Genomic DNA, 21,449 nt, shown 5'->3' with positions numbered 1-21,449 from the left:
ATAATTTCCCAAAATATGTACAAGTCAACATCACTAGGAAGTGCTTTAATATGTGGAATGTTTATGCAGATAAGACGACGTTCACAACAACAATCATCGTTTGGAACATGCTCAATGCATTCTTTGTTTCTTTTCTTTCTTTCACTTTCAGCTACTGAAAATACTTTATTGGACATTTTTAGACTTGATCCCGTGTTTCTGACAAACTCTTTTTGAAACAGATGCAAAGATGTGGAAAACAGAACTTTGAAGTTGATGAATCTAAAGTAATTTATGTGTGTTTGTATGGGGCACCAAAACCAGTTGTTGCCCAGGGGCCCACATTATCTTCAATCAAGCCCTGGCTGTGATGTTTATTTTGTTTCAACACTGACCCAGACCCCCTCCCCCAAGCAGCATTTTATTGAAACTACACACACACACACAAAAAACTTGACCAGCCATCTAAACAACATGACCATGCAGCTGCAAAGTAAAATAATAAGAAGACGCAGATATAGAGTCGTCTAATGTGGCTTAAAGGTGGATGGTGTTGATGGAAAGATCAGTCTATAGTTTGACTACCTGGGCGACAATTGGACAGGGGCTTTAGGCTTAAAAAAAAAGAAGTTAAATTTACATGTCTTTTTTTCTGGACTGAGTAAAGACAAAGGTTATCCTCCAGTGTTTTGGAGGTAAAAGTGAATTTGCATCAGCTGCAAATCGGCAGACAGCCGATTAATCTTGTGAGTTTCATTTGCTTTTTCAAGGTACATAAACTTGTGGTTATCTTAAAAACCACGGAACCTTTTTTCATTGTTATATTTTTACTGCAGTAACAATAGAAGTATGCATTCTGGATAAAAAACAAAACAAAACAACAAAAAAGGACTATTTCTCAATTTTCCTTCTCCTAAATCAATTCCCTCATCGCCGCCGTGAAACCACACAAAGGCTTGCAGTTCAAAGCGACCATCTGTAAATCATAAAAAAGTCAATAAATACCTCGATGCTCACTGGCGCGGACGTTAGAGGCTGTAGATATTCCGGATGGAGCAAGTGTCCGGTGTGCGCCGTCAACATCTTGATCAGCCGGATGGGAAGCCGCTTTGCTTGCCGTAGAGGGTCCAGAGGGGTCAGCAGTGAGACCGCGGCGCCGGGGCGAGACCTCTTAGACTCGGTGGTGTCGCTGAGTTCAATCCGCTCACTAACTCGATCCGCAGCTGGTCCCGAAGGCTGATATTTCATTGGAGATAAAGCCGGTGCTTTCGGGAGGTGATGCGCGATATAGTTTCCCCCCTCGACACCACACCTCACGAGATGTTTTGTATAAATGAAATCCAAGCAGAAACGCAGCGGGAGGAGTCCCTCAAATGTCCCGGAGGACAGAGAAAAAGACGCCCCGGTCCCGGTGCGCTACTTAGTAGGAAGCATCTTCATGTATCCAACTTGAAATATAGATCCGTGAGGAAAAATGAAACAAACACAAGTTAAAAAAAAATAAAAATAAAACATGCAGCACAGTTGTTGTTGTTGTTGTTTTTTCTATGGAAGCGTTAAAAGATCGTAGAATCCAAGGCTGGAGAAGACCTGGTCCAGTGCGTGCGCTGCGGCCGGACTTCTGCGGCTCTCTGCTCACGACGGGCGCACTTGGAGGCGCAGCAGCCGCGGTCTGCCCGCATCAGGAATGAGCTGGGCGGGGAGAGCGTGCGTAAGAGGCGGGGCCTAATCCACGCGCAAGGTGACAATTCTCACTCGTTTGATTTATGTCTGTCTTTTTTTTTTATCATGATCGCCTGTGACAGAAGGAAATAAAAACAAAGTTAGAAAGAATGTGTTTTTAACAACACATTTTTCAATGACACACACACACACACACATATATATATATATATATATAAATTTTACACCCTCAGAAACAGATTTAAAAACTGCCTAAACAACATTGTTAAAATATCACTGATAAACTCAATTAAAAAAAAAAAACAGAGCTCAGGTTTTACTCTGTTTTAACCATCAAAGTAAACATTGTGTCAAGTTTCTACTGTAATATTGTTTATCTTATTTCTTCTACTAGTACAAACTGAAAATTTTGTTTGTGCAATTAGAAAATTTAACAACTTCCAGTTTGCTCAACAGGCCACCCTAAGTACCATTTCTATATGCATTTGCACAAACAAGCCGTCACTCAACTAGAACTTGTTTGACAACATGGAGCAGGCTAAGAGATCTTGATGGATGGACTGACGGTCTCATAAGCCGCTGTGTTTGGATTCCTACATCAGTATGTGACACTAACGCAAAACGTACAAACTGTAAGCCCAGGTATGTGTTAAGAATGACCAATAAATCAAAAACATGAAATACACTTTAAAAACGCAAAGGACAACAGAACATGAAAATTATGTTTTTTCGAAGACACGATTTCAATATCTGTGACAGACTGGCGACCTATCCAGGGTGACCCCGCCTCTCGCCCAGAACGTTAGCTGGAGAGGCACCAGAAACCCTCCTGACCCCATTAAGGGACAAGAGTGTAAAGAAAATGGATGGATGGATGGATGGATGGATGGATGGATGGATGGATGATTTCAATATTTGAACCCACTGATTATAATAACAGGCAACAGTTTTTCTGAGCCTTGTTTTGTTAGGAAACTATTTATTCCCAAAGCCTTTTATGGTAGCAGTAGGCTAATTTCATTACTAATATTCAGGTATGAGTTAATGACGACACCTGACTCCTGTCTTTCTGAATCATGGTGGCAGAAAAAGAAACTTGTACATCATCAGCATACATATTGCCTGAGAAGTTGGAGCACTGTATATTCTGAGCGAGTAGCATAATATCAATGTTGAATAAAAGTGGCCCGAGAACGGAGCCTTGAGGTACCTCGCAAGTGAACACAGCGCTGGGATCCAGTAAAACCAAGACACAAGTTTCTGATGTAACATTGGGACATATGTCATTCAAAACCTTCACCAATGCAGTGTTGGTGCTCTGGGATGGGCAAACACTTTTTTGGAAAGCATTAAAAAGATATGCTGCCTTTTCTGTACACTTGCTCTTTGAAATTCAAGATTAGGCTTCTTCAAAGAGTTTTGAACAATCCAGTTTTAACGGCTCATGAGAAATGACTGCTGCGAAGGGAAAACACTCGTCAGTTATGCTGAAAAAAGTATCTTACTACACCAACGACTGCAGAACATCTTATTTTTGGGATTCACGGCAACTATATTTGTACATCATCATGGCTGAGTGTCCATCAAACCTCCCGTTGTGAAACCAAAAGTACTGCCAACGTCTTTCACGATCAAACCTTTTACGAGTCAGAGAGGACTTTCACCGACGCAGTTTTCAAACCTCTTATGAAAGAGAAATTCTTCTTTGTGAGCCCAAACTGTGCAGAGGACACAGCGAGCTGTGGAAAACAAGTCACATGAGTCATCTTGCAGTGTTTTCAGCGAGCGGATCGGGGCCTCGATGGGCAAACACTAATAAAGTTTACAAGGCCAGATGCTCGTATTTTATCACAAACGGTCGCAATAGCTGGTGTCACAACTCACAAGGTGAGGTGTAGCCTCTGTTGTGTTTTTCTTCCCATCTGATTAAATTCTAGAACTTTTTCACCTCATCTATGAGGGTAAGTGTAAAATTGTGCAAAGGTGTTGCTAGGGAAAAAAAGCTACAACCAAACAGGGAAAGGAGAAGTATAGTGGCTAGGGAAAAAAAAGTCAACAAGACGTTATATTTAAAGTTTGCCAGAAGCCATAGGTAGAGGTCCACAACCGCAGGGTTGACCAGCCGTTAAATTGTTTTCTCGTTGCCACGCACCTGATTTGGATAAAAAGGCCATTAGCAGTCTTCTGCAGAACTTGACACCATGCGTAGGACATAATGCAATCATTTCTAATTGGCTGTGTTCGTGCAGGGACGCATTTACAACACACAGGTGGCTGGGATGGTTGAGATCAAAAATAGATTTCAATTCATGTGTCAGGATGACGCAGTCAAAACTTCAGGGCTAAATTAAATAAAAAAATCTATGACAAGACTTGAAAGTCTATGTCCATACATAATTTACAGGAGTTACAGTTTTAACTTACTGCGTATTAAACACATAAACGCCCGAAACCCGAACGTATTTATATGAATATTCTGATTTATAGTAATTTTTTAATTAGACGAACATGTTTTGATTTGAATCTGATAGAGAATTTGGAGAGGAAACTAAAGATTTAGGGGTGATGGTAAAGAGACCTGAAGCCCTAAACTTGGAGATAATCCAACAGAAATACCAGGAAACATGTGAAACACTTATCACGGCTTAACTTCTGCTAACAAAGATTCCTGACATGCCAGAAAACACAAATAAAACCAGATATGTTTGTATTTTAACTGACACTCCTTATTGTTTTTGGAGAAATGCCTGTGTAATAATATATCCTAGCAGGAATGAACCTCTTGGTTCAACAAAAATGTATTTTAAATTAAAAATTTGCACAAATAATTTTGGGATTAACTACATTCGCAAGACATTTTCATTGTCTTATTTATGAAAATAAAACGTAATTAGCAGGGACCGTTTGCTAATTTATGTTTGTGTCTTGGAGTTAAATCCAAATAAACTACGTTGAGATTTATGGCTGTAGCTTAACAAAAGGCTAAAAAAAGCTTAAGGAATATGAAAACGTTTGCAAGTCACTGTAAACCATTTGAAGTTCTATTTTCTACAAGCTAATATTGTACTATTTTATTTTAGGTCTCTCTCTTCGAAATTGATTTAAACTACAAAGAGTAAAAAAAAAATAATAATAATTTGAGCAACCAGAACAAGTCACAGACAACTCAAATTTTTAAGATTAATTTATGCCTTTTTTACGAGTAAAGAAAAATGTGATAAAGACAGATCACCTCTATATTAATGGTTACATAAATCTGGAATGTTAATAACTTTATTGCATTACCGGCTGCTGACTGACTTCGCAATGAGCTAATTTTGCTAACCTAATTATACAATGAATTGGTTAAAGTACTTAAAAATTACGCCTGACAAGAACTATTAGCAGCAGCCCAAAATAGCCGCAGTCTGGGGGGCTTTGATTCTCTCAGCCCTTCTGCGGCATCAATTGAGTGCGAAATCAGTCCTAATCCCTATAACCTGTGGGCAAACGGCTGCATAATGCGAGTTAGCTGGCAAGACGTTGGTGCGCGGTTTTCCCTAATCTTCAAAAGCAATGACTTGTAAGCATAAAGCGAGGGGGAGATAAATAAATACTTATATAAAAGCAGGATCCCTTTTTGAGATGATGCTTGTTATTAAGAGAACTGCCTTCCCCAGCTCACTGCCAGTCTTGTTAATGAGCTGAAATAAGCATTAGGTTGGTGGAAAACCCCCCTGAAAACAACAACATTAGGTTAGTGTAACTGGTGCCTTGACCTCTAGTCCCAAACAGCAGAGCGGCTACTTACAGCCATCCATCAATGTCGTCCGTGTGATAAGAGGCAGGCAGAGGGAGCTGCATCTAATCAGGAAACAAGGTCACAGTCTGCAGCGCCGAGGAGACGGCGGAGACAACGGCGGCTGTCAAGAAGACAGGACTGCGATATGAGGAGTGGACAGGAAGTCCATAAACAATAACAAACAGGAAAAATGTGGACATGTATTACCAGGTCTGCAAGAGTCAAATAATCTATCCGAACCAACCCGACACCGTCAGGAAACAGAATTTTTCCACTGCAATTCCGTTACGAACGTGCGCAAATCTTTGTCTCTGTTTTGCTCATGTCGACAAAACACGATTTTGCGATTGCAGTGTTTTCATTGGATAAGAAATAAAATCACAATCACACATGAATAAGCTTGTTCAAGTGAGAAGTCTTTAAAAATAACGACAGAGACACTTAAATTAGATATATACGTAACTCAGGCACAGCGTTAACCCTCATCTATGAGCCATCAGAGGAGACAGACGGTCCTTTATATTTGTGAGCTGCTAAGTATGAGGTGTTTTGGGGAAACTGTAGTCTGTGATTTTACAAAAGAGCTACATTAGAAAGACACACAACTTTTTATGAACTGTGTGATGCCGTGAAAACTCTGATAGTGCCAGCTGCACACTGTGCAAAACCCTCCAAAACAAATCATCATCCTCCTACCACTTCCTGTCGTCTTCTTTGTCGTTTTCGGCAGTAGCAGCATCTGGCTGTTGATCACGTGACTCCTGCAATGCAATAAAAGCATTTCCATTTCAGTTTTGTGAAATACATTTATTTCAATATGGCTAAGAGAAAAAAAAACACTTCTTCCTAGAGTAAAAAACTTATCAGAAATTGCATTGTTTTTTCAAAATTGCCATGGGTTAGAAACTTTTAACGTGGGTTATGCAGCAATAATAACGTAAAGCAAGTCTAACTCTGGAAGCCTCAAGAATTAAATTAAGATTCGGAGCAGCCAAGTCAAAGTTCAGACATTAAACACGACTCATTTTCAGCTATAGCTATACTAATTGTCAGTTGTTGCTGCTGAGTGGTCACGACCACCTTGTTTATGTTTTCAAATGGAAAAGGTGGGTTTGAATGTTTTTTTTACTGAATAGATGAAATCATTCTTTCAAAACTCCCCAATGTGTTTTATCAAAATCTATAGGACGTAGAAGACTTATTTTATTTTATTGTTTTTGCATCAAATTTGTAATTTGGGAACTCCTGGAAACGGCACACAGAGCGCAGGTGTGGATTCCCTCAGAATGAAGGATTGCAGCCGGAGAAAGGTCTATAGGAGGAGAAAGGAAAAGAGGGGGAGTACAGGGAAAGCCAGGGAAGGTCAAACATAAAGAAAGAGGTCACGATAAACAATGGAGCTCTTGTCTTTAACTTTTCACGACTTGCCTTGAAGTTAGTCATTAACAAGCACCCGCAAAGTGGCTGTGAGTGATCACTGCATCCTGTTGTTGCTCAATTTGAGACAAGTTTCCTTTCATTCCCTTATTGACACGTGATGAAACAATAAAACGAAATTTAAGACGTCGTTCCGAACCACTCCCGCTGTGACAATATGTCACTGTTTGCTCTCAACAGATGGACATTGTGTTCCTTTTTTCTCTTCGTTTTTTCTTTTTGGCTTTTAAATGCAATTAAAATTAAACAACTCAACTCAAGCTAAGTAGATTTTTTTTACTGCTTGTTCTGTTTTGGTTTAATTAAAACTGAAGCAAAAACCATTGAAGTATTTCTAAACCATGTCGTATTGCTCCGTAGTAAGAGTTAGCAAGAAGCTACGTGATGTACACTAGAACGTTTCCTTTAAATTTATCTTGGCGAAGCTTGACGTCAGTAGATATTCTTTTTAAAACACTTAACACAAAATAAATAACTGTTATGTATGTTTTTTGTTTTTTACTGAAGCTATCTTGAAGTTAGCCTAGCAGTGGAAAATTATGTTTCTGGCTGAATTTTTCAAATTTTCTGTAAACTCAACCTCTGGGTTTTTCTGGTAGACATTTTCTAGGGCTGGCAAAATTTGATGAACATATTATCATCATAGTTTTGCCCAGGTAAAAACCGATCCCTTGTCCTACGCTTCGCTTCGTGCAGAAGGTCTCTGGGCTCTTGAGAAACTATTTTCTGTAGGCGTGGTCTCTGCTGAAGTTTTACATTTTACCCCATCGCTAACGTTTTGCCCGTGATGAACGTAAGGCACCATTTCGGCAAATTTTATTTTTCATTTGTTGAAAAATGTTAAATTCATGTGTTATTCTCTTCTGTTTGACAAACACCACTTTGTCTTGCACTATAATTGAAAAACCTAAGTTAACATGCATGAGATTGTTGGTGTAATGAAGCAAAAATATAAAAACCTTCAAAGTTCAAATTATTAATTTGCACATCATCAATAAAGAGAAGTCACAAATATAATCTGAACAGAAAATAGACAGTTATGATTTACAATACAGTAAATCCACCCATTAAAAAAATCCTAATATTAATAAATAAAGAAATTTATCCATGCCGTGAATTTCAATCACACTATCTTGCAAATATATCATTGAAATTGCAAAAGACAGTATATTTAAATACCACCATGCTCTTCCTCGTCCTTGGGATTTGTTTAATGATCATGTCGGCTCACTTGTCCTCTGTAGAAGGCATTTTGCCCACACACACACACACACACACACACACACACACTGCAGAGGTAGTTTGCATGTGTGGGTGGAACGATCCAGAGCGATCAGGCTGCCGTTCTGCAATCACAATGAACTGCGTGGCTCAGTGAAATTTCATCTGACATGGAATATGCTTTTTGACACACTTGAGGATTTTTTTCTTTCTTTTTTTCCTTTTTCTCAGAGGATCTTACATCAACAAGCCACAGGTGTCGGCTGATGGCCAGTAAAAACGCTGCGTCAGCAAAGATTTTCTGTCCTAATTGAAAATTAAATCAAAACTTTTTTGTCACTGAAATGTCTGGACCACCCCTAATGCACCATGATTCATGCAGCTCCTCGTAAAAGTATTCACACCACAAATGTTAATGCATTGCACTTGGATGTGATGGACCTACGCAATGGAAAATGCAAATAAAATAAAAACCTGACAAGTGCGCATGGCATTTGTATTCAGTCCCCACAATCCAATGCTTTGTAGACCCACCTTTTGTCCAACAGATTTTCATTTGGATCTGGACTTTGTCTAGGCCATTATGTAAAACGAACTGATCTTAAGCCCTCCATTATAGTTGTGGCTGTGTATATTTAGTGTCATTGTGCCCCAGTCTCAGATAGTTTGCAGCCTCTAAAAAGTTACATAATATTCACAATATTGTGCAATAAAATAACAACTAAAACCTGAAGAAAATAGATTGAGGTTTCTGGTTCTAACTGGATTTTTATTTTTTTTAAACTTTTTTTTCCATGTTTAAGGGGTTTGAACACTTTTGTAGGTTCTGTATCTCTATCTGTCTGAACCAGCTTAGCCATCGCCTTCCTGTGCAATTCTCATCTCTTTTCACTGCTCCATATCAGATTTCTTTCATTGACCTGAATTCCTCAGGTAGAATTTCTACTGGGCCAATCAGCAAAAGGAAGAAGGAATCGTGAGAGACGATTTTCTGCACTGTTTCTGAATTGTAGTCTGTAGTTTTGGCAATGGCAGCAGAGGAAGTGAACAAAGCCTTTCAGTCCCTGTTAGCCACGCCTCAAAATACTGAACTAACATTAGCAGCCATCTTGTTCGGCTCAGCACTTCTCTTTTCGCAGAGGAGGATGGTTGTTTGTGGCGCAGACAAGATCCAGTAAGCTTCATAGTCTGGCAGATTATTTTCGTCATGAGCAAACATTAGCGAATGGGTAACATTTAAAACTTCAACAGAGTCCACGCCTCCTGGAAGCAATCATTTCTCAATAGCCGAGAAGCCAGACTCTCTGTACAAAGTAAAGCATAAAATGATGGTCTGGTTTCTCTTGTGTTCATCAGATTTTGTCAGCCTTAGAAAATATCTACCACCAGTTTTTCCTCTGAGTTTACTAAAAACTCAGCTAGTCTGAAATGTCTATCCTCGTTATTTATGTAGGTGTTCTGGTTTATAAATAAAATAATTTATTATTATTAGAAAGCTGTTCTGATTAAGGAGAGTTTCTGTTTGTGCTGTTCTGATGTTTGGGCGACCAAACTGATTACAAACACTTGTCCCTTGATGTTCTTTCCATCCTAAATATTAAAACGACAAACTATATCTGTGACTAAGTACAACCACCCGTAAAGCTAACAACAGAGCTGGTTGTGCGACATGGCTTCCAGGAAGGACAGCAACGTATTTTAAATGAACTCTTTTTTTATAGCATTCACAGCTTTGGCTGTTTAGCCAAAAGCTAATTTGATTAAAATCTGATGCTATATTAGCCCCCCCTAAAAAAAAAAAAGCAACGTCTTGTTTTTGAGTTTTGCTTGTGACTTTACAAAACCGTCTTTGGGGTTGGAACTCAAAGTGTTCATTTTTGCCACATGTGAACCATGAAACCAGCTGGGTTAGATTGTTTTCATCGGACCCAACTACGCATTGAAATATTTGACATTTGTTCTTTTAAAGCGGCTGTTTGACATGCACTCCTAAGGCGATGTTGGCGATCTAGGGGACCTTTACTTGACGTTTTCAGGGAAATTGATTGTGACTGCTGAGCCCTGGAGGCGCTAAACAAACCTTCCCATTGCTCCCTTATGCCATGTAATCATTTACCATCGATCTCCCTTTGTGTTTGCAGCAGTTCTAAAATGGATGTCAAGCTTCTCACATTTCTCAGGGTATTAATCTTGCGATCTTATTCATTTGCACTAAACTGTTTCTACATGGATTAGAATGATCCAAGTAACATTGTGACCGATTGTTCCTGGACATCTCCGAGCAGAAACTGCAATTAAGAATAAAGTCAGCCACTAACATTCACTTACATTTATTAAATTAATTCTTTCTTCGTGGTGGGGAGTGGGTATTGATCAAACTGCTCTTTGCAGTGATGTTTTATAGTTCCATTAACTTTTAATTTCTAAGCAGAAGGGAGCGAATTTAAAAAGCAGCTTAGAAATTACAGATAGCACTTCTGCATGTTTCCTTACTAAAAGAAACAGTGCATTCGCTGACATCGTGGTGAATTACAACCACGATGTAATTCACCAGTTAGGTTTTTAAAAAGCATTCATTACATCTTACACAAAAGGCACAACTACTGCTCTTGATTCTTTGTAAAACTAGCTGCTGCCAATAGTCGCTCAGGTTTTGAACAGGATTTACGTCTGGGGACTGACATCCGTGGAAGGAAGTTGATTTTGTGTCTGATGAACCGTTTCTGGGTTGATTTGCTCGTACGTTTGGGATCCAATGCCCGCTCGCATCTGTAGCACTATTGATTATCTGGAAAGTAGTTTTGATCATCAATAGCACGTTTTCCACCGCTACCTCGTGTCTTATAAATGCCGTTAGCAGTGCCACCTGGCATTTATTTACTACCACAACACATTTAATACACACTTTCCAGGGCGGGGAAGGAAAGGGCACACCATGAAACCGCTGGCTGCCTTCGTAGTGTGGGATTTTTTTTCACAGCTACAGCTTGAACATGATGTAATGTACACCCATTTCAAATAAATGGCCATATCCTGTCTTCGGCTATACACAATACACTAAAAAAAGAGAGAAAAAAACAAGATTTCAAAAGGGCATGTTTTTGTCCAGAGGAAAAAGGGCTGGTGCTTTAACGTAGCCTTAGCATCTGTCTGTGCACATCCATGACCAGGGTGTTTTAGATTAACTGTGTTAAGATTAAGACGCTTGTGTTCGATTCCTCACACCCCTATTTTTTACCGACATACAGGATCCAACTCAACAGTCAGACCACTGGACTCGAGTTCGAGTATTCACCTAAGAGTATGTGCTGGAAATCCTGCCAGCAAAAACACAAGCAAACACTACAGGAACGAGCTCAGACAAGATCACCGTTTCATTCGTTCATGTTGCCTGTACTTCTGAGCTCGTACTATAGATAAGTACATTGCTGTTTCTTTTTTGTAAGTCAAAGTTTCATCTACTTTTTCCCCAAAGCAGATGGGTTTCAATTCTCACCTCCTGTTGCACTCGTTACATTCCCGTCAAATTGTTCAGTAGTTCTTATCAAGATAGACAATCAGCGACGCAGTTGCAGGGAATTGCTAGCGGCCTGTGAGGCCCCAACAACTTTAGCAAGTTATAATTGCTGCATGCATCATCCGACCCGATTTTCCATCAGATCGGCACCAGTTTGTCTTGGCCTTAAAGGACTAAAGGAGCATGTGTAGCTTCAGATTGCTGGCTGCATGGCCTGGATACAAAACAACTGGCTGAACAAAAACAGATCCCAGCACTCAGAGTATGTCAAACCTGTGTGAAGCAAACCGATTGGCCGAGGATCAGGATCCCTGTGACATCATAAAACTATGCCGTCGTTTTCCGGTGATAGTTAAATGGAAAAGTCACTACTCCATGTCTTTATAGACCTTGCTTGTGCAGAAGCAGAAAGAGGCAATCCTCAAACACAGCCAATAGCATTAACTGTCCAAGATGATGTAATATCAACTTCTCTCAGCATTTTATCACATCACCCCCCACCCCCCACAGAGAACCCCTGTCCCGAGCCGTCGTCTCCACTCAGAGGCAGCAGCATTGAGCAAATACCTGGTGAAACAGTGAATGTGCTGAGCTCATCATACCAACGACTTCTCAGTGCAACCCTCCCAGAACGATTAAATGGCTTAATTTATCAACACTATGGTGATGATGTGCTGAAAGGGAAGTAGAAGCTTCTTAAAGAGACGGAGGCCAATTTCAAGGCGTCAAATTGCAAAGTCAAATTTCTATTATGTTATGCTGGACATCATTTTTATAACTGAATGTAACATAGTTACTTGATTGCGCTATAAAATGATACTGCAAATTGATAATGTTTCAACTTTAAGAGTCTGTCTGGAATCAAGCAGATGAGTCCAACTCCTGAAAAGTCATCATCATCATCATCCCCTCTGCACCAAACTAATGTGACTGTGGAATATTGAGAAGCAATGGAACTTAATATCTGCAGTTTTTCGCTCAGCTGGCGTCCTTTCACTGCATGACAGCGGGATTAACCGAGTCTCTGGTGGCGATCAGTTCTTCCTTTTGTTTTTTGAAGAAGCATTCTGCATCCCCAGGTGTTGGATTTTATACAGCTGTGGCCACCGAAGTGATCAGATTTGGTCTTTACTTTATTTAGGGAAGGCATTTTCAGGGGTAACAACAAATGTGGTCAACGTGGTCAGAAGTATTTAGAATAAAGTGGTAACTTTTCTTTCTTAAACTGTTAAAATATTACATGTACTGTAACTTTATATCTGCTGAGTGCTGCCTTTGTGGTTTTCTCTCAGTCTTTTAATAAAGAATACAGATTCTTGTGTTAAAAAGGAGAAGGAAGGAGACGCAGGAGTCAATTGCTCTGAACCTGGATCCCCATTAATCCTGAATCTGTCTATAAAATCAAAGAAAAAGCGTTTAGCTGTAACAGAGCCCTGGACCCGTGTCACACATCGATCCGCTCCGTTCGATGAGTTACTTTGATAGAAAACCCTGCAGGTTGTTTTCAATGGGGAGGGGAAGGAAGACGACGAAGGAACTGGGGACAGAAAGGAGGAAAAAGCCACTCTTTGTCCCCCCCCCCCCCCTCAAAAAAAAAACTTTGATGACTTTATTTAGCCTAACCCGCAGCACAAACATCATTCGTAAATGTCAGAAACAAATCCATGCTCCATTTAGAAACCCAAACGCGAGCCGGGCCAAACACAGGGTCGCATAATCACCGGTCAGCAGCGGCGACAAGCTCAGCCCCAAAAAACACGCCGCTACAGACGAGAGATGCATTACAGCGTTCGTCCCACATCTGTCATCGCTCAGCAAACGCCGCCGCGCCGCCCACTGCGCTGCCCCCCCTCAAGACATGGCAGCCACGCAGACAGGGCCTGTCATAACACTTGACTTGTGGTTTAACACACTGTGGCAACACTGGGAGCTGGTAAATGAGATTGCTTTCTTTATTTGTATTTCTGTCTTTGGGAATAAATCACAACCAGCGGCGCGCACACGGGTATGTGAATGATGTGGAGCCAAATATAAAAAAAAAATAAAAGAGAAGGAAAAAATCCAACTGCCCTGCAGTTATGCATCAATTTCTCGACAGGATAAGCACTTTAATTTCATATTCTGTTGGACTCGGAGCCTGTCCCCGCAGGCGCAGGTGTCCGGTTTTGAGATTCGTGACAGTCGCAGGATGCTGAGTCGGGGCAATGGCGACCATATTGCACCCGTCAGTCACAGAGAAGGGGGAGGTGAGAAACAGAGCTGCTGTCAAACCTCCTTGTCGAGCTTTGATGCTATAAAGGGCGGAAGAGCTCAATTAAAAGGCCATTATTGCATAAGTAAATCAGCGGCCATCAGCCTTGTCACTTCAAAGCCAACGATCTTTACCCGGCTGCGCCGCTCCGCTGAACTTTCTACATCTGGATGCGCTGCATGTTGCTGCTCCGCTGGAACGCCGAATAGTGGGCCATGTTACCGTAACAAATAAAAAAAAATTAAGATGCTCACCTGACAGGCTGTCTATTTTGTTTTTCTAATATTTCCATAAGCCACTTGAATTTCAGGATGACGGTTGTTTTTCAAGATGGCTGCCGTTTTTGAGCCTTTTGAACCAATTATTGCCATAAAATGTTAGCCATTTTCATGACTTGGATGAACTTTTTTCAACTTTGGCCATCCTATGCATACATCTTTAATATATAGCAAAAATCAAAAGCTGAGGACTTTTGTTGTTTGCGAGTCTCACACAAGTCGTCAACTGGAAAGAGACATAGATGCGCAATAGTCGTCTAAATGGTTAGCGTTAGCTTCTGCTAAGTTTTTGTGAATTTAGCAGTTAATTTCTGATAATTTTTAAAGTATTTAGCTTGTTTTGCGCTATCTTTCACTTTTTACTTGTTTAGCGGTTTAATGTGAGCACAGCTAAGATTCCTGTTTAGTGAATTAGCATTTAGTGAACCTAACTTTTTGGCTAGCTTTTTCCACCACAGGCAGTTACTACTGCCAATTTTAGTGCAAACATCTTCTCCATTATCATCATGGCGGAAACTTTGAAAAATGTCTAGCAGAAAAATGCATTTCCTATGACAACCATGGTGGCCACAAAAAGTATTCATCTGTGTTAAATATTGATGAATTTTAGTGCAAAAATACATTTTCCTTTTCGGCCATGTTGAATTTTTCAGTGGCTAACGATTTTTTTGTTTTTCCAAAAAAAAGCTAGCCTATGGGAACATCTGTGCCAAGTTCAGATCTTGTATCCGCACATGAAAGATTTTGATAAAATATTCAATTATCTGCTGCACTCGAAGACGATGAGCGATGATTTCAAATTAAAGTGACGCTTTGTCTTCATGTGGCGTTCAGGGATTACCGCAAGTTTAACTGATGACTAATTCAAATGATCACATCACGCCTCATCCTGTTCCTGATGAGCAGAATCTAAAAACCCCAACACCCCTCCAGACTCCCAGAACCCCCTCACTCTTTCTTTCGTTAGTGATGACAAAGTACTCTATTTAGAAAGTTAGATTGAAATGTCTGGGGTCTAATTTATCTCTGCAGGATGAATACATGAATGAGAAGTAGTGCCATTTTTCACACACGCACACACACACACACACTCCACCACAGGATGGAATATTGTTACCGCTGGCCCAGAAAGTTGCAGAGAGAACCGTTTTTCACCTGAACAAGCATTACGGTGTCATGTTGAGGCATTATTCACAGTGTGCTGAGCGGTCTGACAACGCCCGTGAAATATTTTCCGCGCTGACCTCGGATTTCTGCAAGTAGGACAGTTCCCCCTTCATCACCCCCCAACCCCCACTCCCAAACCCCAACCCTCCAACCAGAGATGAGCGCCGCCGAGCTTTCAGGAAGGTGAAATAATGCCGTGATTTTCCGCAGCGTCATAAATACAGATTAAGGCCCCCCAATATCTGTGAGGTATCGCTCGTCTCCCCCTGCGTTCTGGCTCCCACTCGCCGTCTGTTATTCATATCCATACAGGATGTTGACTCAGTTATTTTCCTCCTCAGTGTCACTTGGCTCGCTGGCAGAGGCGATGATGACTGCTGCTCAAAGACACATCTGGGAAGAAATGTGCCGTTTTGGAGGGCGTCTTGCAGAAGGATGTAGAAAAGGAAGGAAATGGTTTTCCCAATATCACCCCCCTCAGTCCCCATAATGTCACGTCCGTAAATAAGGAAACATTGAAATGTAAGCGACCGTTTTCAGAACCAGTTCAAAAACACTGAACTCTTCACTCCACAGAAGCAGCTCTTGTGGTAAAACATGGCGGTGACAGTAGAGATGGGAGATATGGACTTATAGCTTTATTGCGATATTCTGCGTAACTATTGTGATAACGATAAAAGTGATAACTGTTTACAACTTCTTCTAGGTAGCCCCACTAAAACAAATACTGCTCTTGAAAAACATTCCCACTTGCAATACACTTAAACCTAAAAAACATGCAGGCTACCAACCTTTTAAATTTCAGCTACTTTTATTAATTGTTTCTGTCAGAAGTCATTTCTTGGTTCATGTTTGGGTGTAAAAAGCAGGGGTTTTTTGTGTGTGTGTGTTTGAACATGTATTCTGGATGCCTAGAATTGATTTTCCTCCAAAAAACCCTTCTTGGTACGAATGATTTCTGGAGGGAACTTTAAAGGCCCACACTGCTTGCCTTTACTTAAAAACATTCCTTTGGAGGGTCATTGCCCAACTGCACTAGCTTGAGATCGACAACAACCAGCAGAAGAAATCTTTTTAGAGAGAAAAAAGCAACATGTTGCTGGCAAAAGGTCTGACACATCTGGCAAGAAACACTTAAGACTCTAAGGTGTTATTTTGTGGGTAAAAGTGCAAGTTCTCTCCTCACTTCCTGCCATACGCTGCTGTAAATTACTCGCAGCGCGGCCGCAGCCAGGCAGCACGGGTTTTCGCGGTGTCTCGCGTATCCATGTACATTTGTGTAATACATGTGGGTGGCGCGGGCGAGAGGGAAACGGCGGATTGTCACGAGGACAACGCGGCCAGCACTCTGCTCCGCCGTCGCGGGGCCGTGATGAACGGCTTTCAGAGCCAGGCAGAGCGTATATTATATCACCTGTACGGTGTATACACCTCCGAGACCATAACTCTCCTTCTTTACCAGAGAAAACCTGAAGTATGGCATTGTATATTTCCTCGCTTGACATATTTACGAGTCCTCCCTGTTGTATAAACTCTGTGATTGGTATTTCAAAGCAGCTTGTCAGGCCGAGTGCGGAGTGCTGCCAGCTGCCTCGGCTACCTCAGCAAACAGAGGGAGCTTTTTAGAGCAAAGTAAGACCGAGTGAGAGTTATTGCCTTTGCAAAGTTGAGTGCCTATTACAAAAATCTCTCTGGTGGCTGTAAATTTATTGTGTTTGTGCTCTCTGCTGTAAAAATCAAAACCGCAGCCTGGACGCAGTTGCTCATTCGACTGAATAAAGAAAATAGATGCATTCTTAGAGGAAAGGACTACTTTAAAAAGGAATGCGTGTTTTCTAAACTAGAATTTTTTTTTTTTACTAAATACAGCCAAGCTGATGATCACATAAGATTTTTTTTTAATTTGAGGTTGTTATTGTTGTCTGTCAACATGCTAAATTTTTAACACTCTGTTTAGATACTTATTTTTAAAGGGGAAGTTTTATGTATTTTCCAGGCACATGGTGGCCTTTTAAATCACAAACAACAAGTAGCTATGTTAACTTCAGTTGTTATAAAAATGCTATAAATATATCACACATAACCAAAGGAACTTGACGTAGTAATTTAACGCCTTGAAATTGGGCCTCTGTTCTTTAAAAATCTCCTGCTCTTTCTGAAGCTCCGCCTTCAGGAAGTCATCACAACTTTGCTCCTCTATTAACCCTTTAACATAAGTTTCACTAGCGTTTCACCGACAAGTAGCTCGTATAAAGCATGCTACCTACACTGAATTTCAACAGTGTAGATGCCTCTGTTAAGAGATGCCAGGTTTTTATTACGTAAAAAAACCAAGACAATGACCAAACTCCTTAAGACTATCCAGAAGCAATTAACAAAGACCTGGTGGAACTGTGCATCATCTGAGCTCATTACAGGAGCTATTTCGCAGTAAAATGCAGGTAAACAAGTTGTTAAAGGGTTAATAGAGGAGCCATGTTGTGATGACTTCCTGAAAGGCGGAGTTTCAGAAAGAGCAGGAGCTTCTTAAAGAGACAGAGACCCAATTTCAAGGTGTTAAATTACAAAGCCAAATTTCTTCTAAGGCATATTAGATATCTATAGTATTATATGTTATTAGCCATATTACCCATTAGCCATATTATATAGTATTTGTCTGACAACTAGCATGTTAACTTAATTTAACTTTAAGTTAAATTAACATGCTAACTTAATTTCGTAATAAAATGAGATACTATGTGGCTGAAAAACACATAATATGCTGACTATTAAAGACGCAGTATCTATTTTCTACAGTGAAAAAAAAAATTAAAAATTTTTTGGATTGTTCCTTAGAAATAACTTAAAATCCTATCCTTCTAAAAACCTGAACACGGTCCAGAAATCCAGACATGACATTTTGCCCAGAGCAAAATGTAAATAACTACAATCACCAAATTACGTTTTTAAATTATGTTGTCACCCAGAGTAACACAGAGGAGTATTATTTTGACACTCCGCCCCCCCTCACCCTCTTTGAGGGGCAACCGACCGTTTTGATGTGTGATCCACCACGGCTCGCATCAGCTTGGCAGATTTTATCAGCAAACACGACAGGCGAGCAGAGCAAAGACTAAATAAAAGCGGGGTGAATGATAAAAATGTCAAGGATTATCTTCACTTTGTGCGGAGCTGTGATGTCGTATCAAAACGGATTTGGCGGGAACGATTTTGATTTTGGCAGCAGAAGAGACGATGGGGGGAGGGGGGCGAGACACAAAAAGAGAGGATTGTGCCGTTCGTGTTTCTGAGCACATTTTGCATATGCAACGATTGAAATTGTCCCGCTCCCGACAAAAATATATATTCAGACAGAAAACATTCATGATGCTCCACTTGATTTACTTTGTATTTCATGGAAGATAAGATCAGTCTACAGACTGATTGTAGACAAGTTTTAAAAAAGGTGCATTAAAAGTCTGTCTTGGCTTTTATCCCTAAGCTTGTTCATTTAAATTCTACCAAAATAAAAAATAGAGTGGAAAAAAAAAATCAAAGCCACTGCTTTTCTGCTTTCCAAAGAGGGCACCGATTGTTCCTGACTGCTCCATCCAGGGATCTAACCTGCTTTTATATTCCAGAGCTGCTGCCATCTTCCTGGCACAGCGACAAATGAGGATGTTGCCTCTGGCGCTTTGGCCACATGCGGAGACGGTGCACGGTGTTGGTGCTTCACTCGCATAGTTCTGGGGTTTTTAATGGTCCCCAGTTTGCTGCTGGTTCCAGGAAACCAGTCAGCTGAGGACGACAGCATTCCTAAAAAGTAGCAGTCTGAGGAAAGTTAAGCTAATTGTGAAAGTTTTTTATTCCCCACATCTTTGTTGATACAAGAATGGTGAGAATTAAGGAGTTTATAAAGTTTTTGACAGTTCTAATAGTTGACAGGACTTTGACAGTATCCTGCAGTTCATACAACACCAGCTGTGTGGGCCCGATGGAGGACGCCATGTTTAAAGAGATAGCTCGGATGTTTTTAAGTGGGTTTTTGTAATGAACACAATAATAGTCGACACCTGCAGGAGGCAGCAGTTTTATGAAAAGTCACAGTGCAGGAAATGAGAGAATTTACCTGCCAGTTTCAAACTAAAACCCCAAAGTTTCACCACAGCTTAAGCTAACAACTCTTTATTAGCAGACTGATAGCCTTTACACTTTTCCACAAGGTCCTGGTTTAGTACGTTTTATCAGCCAAATAACATGAGTAAAGTTATTAGAAGTGAAAGGACATACTACATGGTAAAACAGTATATTGCTCGTTAAGATGTCTGAAGCTAATCTATTGCTATCAGTAGGTAAGTGTAACCTTTGACTTTGAGCTCGACAGTTTCTCTATATGTCTTTGCACCTCTTATTTTGAAGTAAAAAGGAAGTCATTCCTGAGTTGCCTTCTTGTATTAACAAAGTGGACTTTATAATCTTAATTTGTCCAACCACAGAGCCTTATGTTGCTACTGGCCACGTATTCCCACCAAACCAATGTTTACACTCACATGTGAAAATGGATCAAAACTGATGCACACTTACACAACCATACATCTTTGAAAAGCAAAAGTGGACCCATCTGCACAACCAACAAGAATGTAGCACGGGGTTTCTGGATGATAAGTCAGCAACAAAACACTTTCTTTTCCAGCAGCCATTGTACAGCCCATAAAGTGATAAAAACAGCTGACCAAAAGTGCTGGAGATACGCATAGATTGCTAGACAGCAGACTGGGCTTCATCGCGGTTGCTAGGTGATTGGTTAATTTGTGATGTGATATTCAGGAGGCTTTTGAAACGTCTCAGAAAACATGAACTTATTTGGGTGTTTTTTTATTATCGCTTGGACTGTTTCAGAAACAGCAGAAATCCAAATGGAAGTACAAGAAACATGCAAATTATGAATTTTGGATAATACGCAGTAACAACTGGAAAATTTATCCAAAGTCGGGTTTTTTTTTGTGTGACGTTATTAACAAGTCATTAAAGGATTGTTCTGGTATTGTTTTGTTGCTGCACTTCCTTCCATTGCTTCACAATCCTTTGACCTTTCACCCCACCACTCAACGCTAAACAGTCCTTTCCCACTGCCTCCGTCCGTCCATCATAGTCATAAAGTCTGACAGCGAGGATTAGATCTGCCAGCTCTGTTGTGTGTGTGTGTGTGTGTGTGTGTGTATGTGTGTCCATGTGTGTGTAGCAGCAGCAGCTGTGAAATGACCCCCCCTCTCCCCCGTCCTCCACTATTTTGTCCAATACGAGGCCTGAGGCGAGCAGGAGGGTTTCAGGTAGTGTGTGCCAATGTGTGTCAGTGTGTCACTCTGAAGCTCGTCATCTCCGCTCGACTGCATCCGGACTACGAGAGGATTATCGTTGTCATCACCTGAGAGGAACGCGGCTCGCTCCGTCGTGTTTCGCCACTTTGATCTTTGAAGTTTGGCAGAAGTGCACGCACACACACACGCACACACACACGCACACACGGTAGCTTGAGCGGCGCACCAAAGGTAAAGCATTAAAAATAAAACAGAGAGCAGCTCGCTGACGCACCGAGGGGGGAAGTATTGCTGAATACCGAAAGAGTTGTTCTTTGTTTTTGATGTCGATGAGAGGAAGGCGTGAGTGTTTAGTCACGTCTTTGTCTCCGCCGGGTGAAACGAGGCGAGCGCTTTTATTTCTGTTTATACTGGTCGTGGAACCATCTGGAATAAAAAAGAAAAAAAGAGAGAGAGAGAGAGATCCTTTTGTTTTCCCTGTAGATCATGTCGCACATCGGCGGCAAATATTTAGCTGAAACTCTCTCAGGTGTTTAATATTAAGCAGATGGACGATTAAGCGATGACCAAACAGGATGCACATGTTCAAAGGGAAGAAAGGCATCAAATAATGTCAGGAAAACTATAATTTCGCTTTGTTTATTTGTGTTTTTAACAAAAGAACAGAACTGATTAATCCCAGAACAGGACGATATAAACGCCTCGGCAGACAGTCAGTCACTTACAGTCATGTGCTTTGAGTTTTTCCAAACAAATTGAGTAAGTTAACACTAACTTAAGAAAGGTAATTAAAAATGTTTGGTAAAATGTTATGAAGACATGTCTGATCGCCCCAGAG

At 40.7% G+C, this 21,449-nt stretch overlaps 1 protein-coding gene across 2 annotated transcripts in view; it reads right to left on the bottom strand.

Annotated features, from left to right (window-relative positions):
• Positions 1-21,449, bottom strand: part of LOC106917046 (zinc finger protein 703-like) — an 80,756-nt gene that overhangs the window by 3,464 nt on the left and 55,843 nt on the right. The window contains exons 3-5 of one of the 2 annotated variants that reach the window (XM_088010795.1): positions 6,140-6,204; positions 5,453-5,564; positions 985-1,775 (exon numbers count right to left, since the gene is read on the bottom strand). In XM_088010795.1, coding sequence (XP_087866921.1) covers positions 985-1,227 — 243 coding nt within the window. In that variant the 5' untranslated portion in view covers positions 1,228-1,775; positions 5,453-5,564; positions 6,140-6,204. The remainder of the gene's footprint in view (positions 1-984; positions 1,776-5,452; positions 5,565-6,139; positions 6,205-21,449) is intronic. The other variant, XM_088010794.1, reaches the window with a different exon arrangement.

Source organism: Poecilia mexicana, unplaced genomic scaffold (assembly GCF_051168715.1).
Source record: "Poecilia mexicana isolate PSO_F unplaced genomic scaffold, ASM5116871v1 scaffold_12, whole genome shotgun sequence".
Lineage (NCBI taxonomy): Eukaryota > Metazoa > Chordata > Actinopteri > Cyprinodontiformes > Poeciliidae > Poecilia > Poecilia mexicana.
Note: the sequence above shows the minus strand (reverse complement) of the source record. Positions and strands in the feature narration are given on the sequence as shown.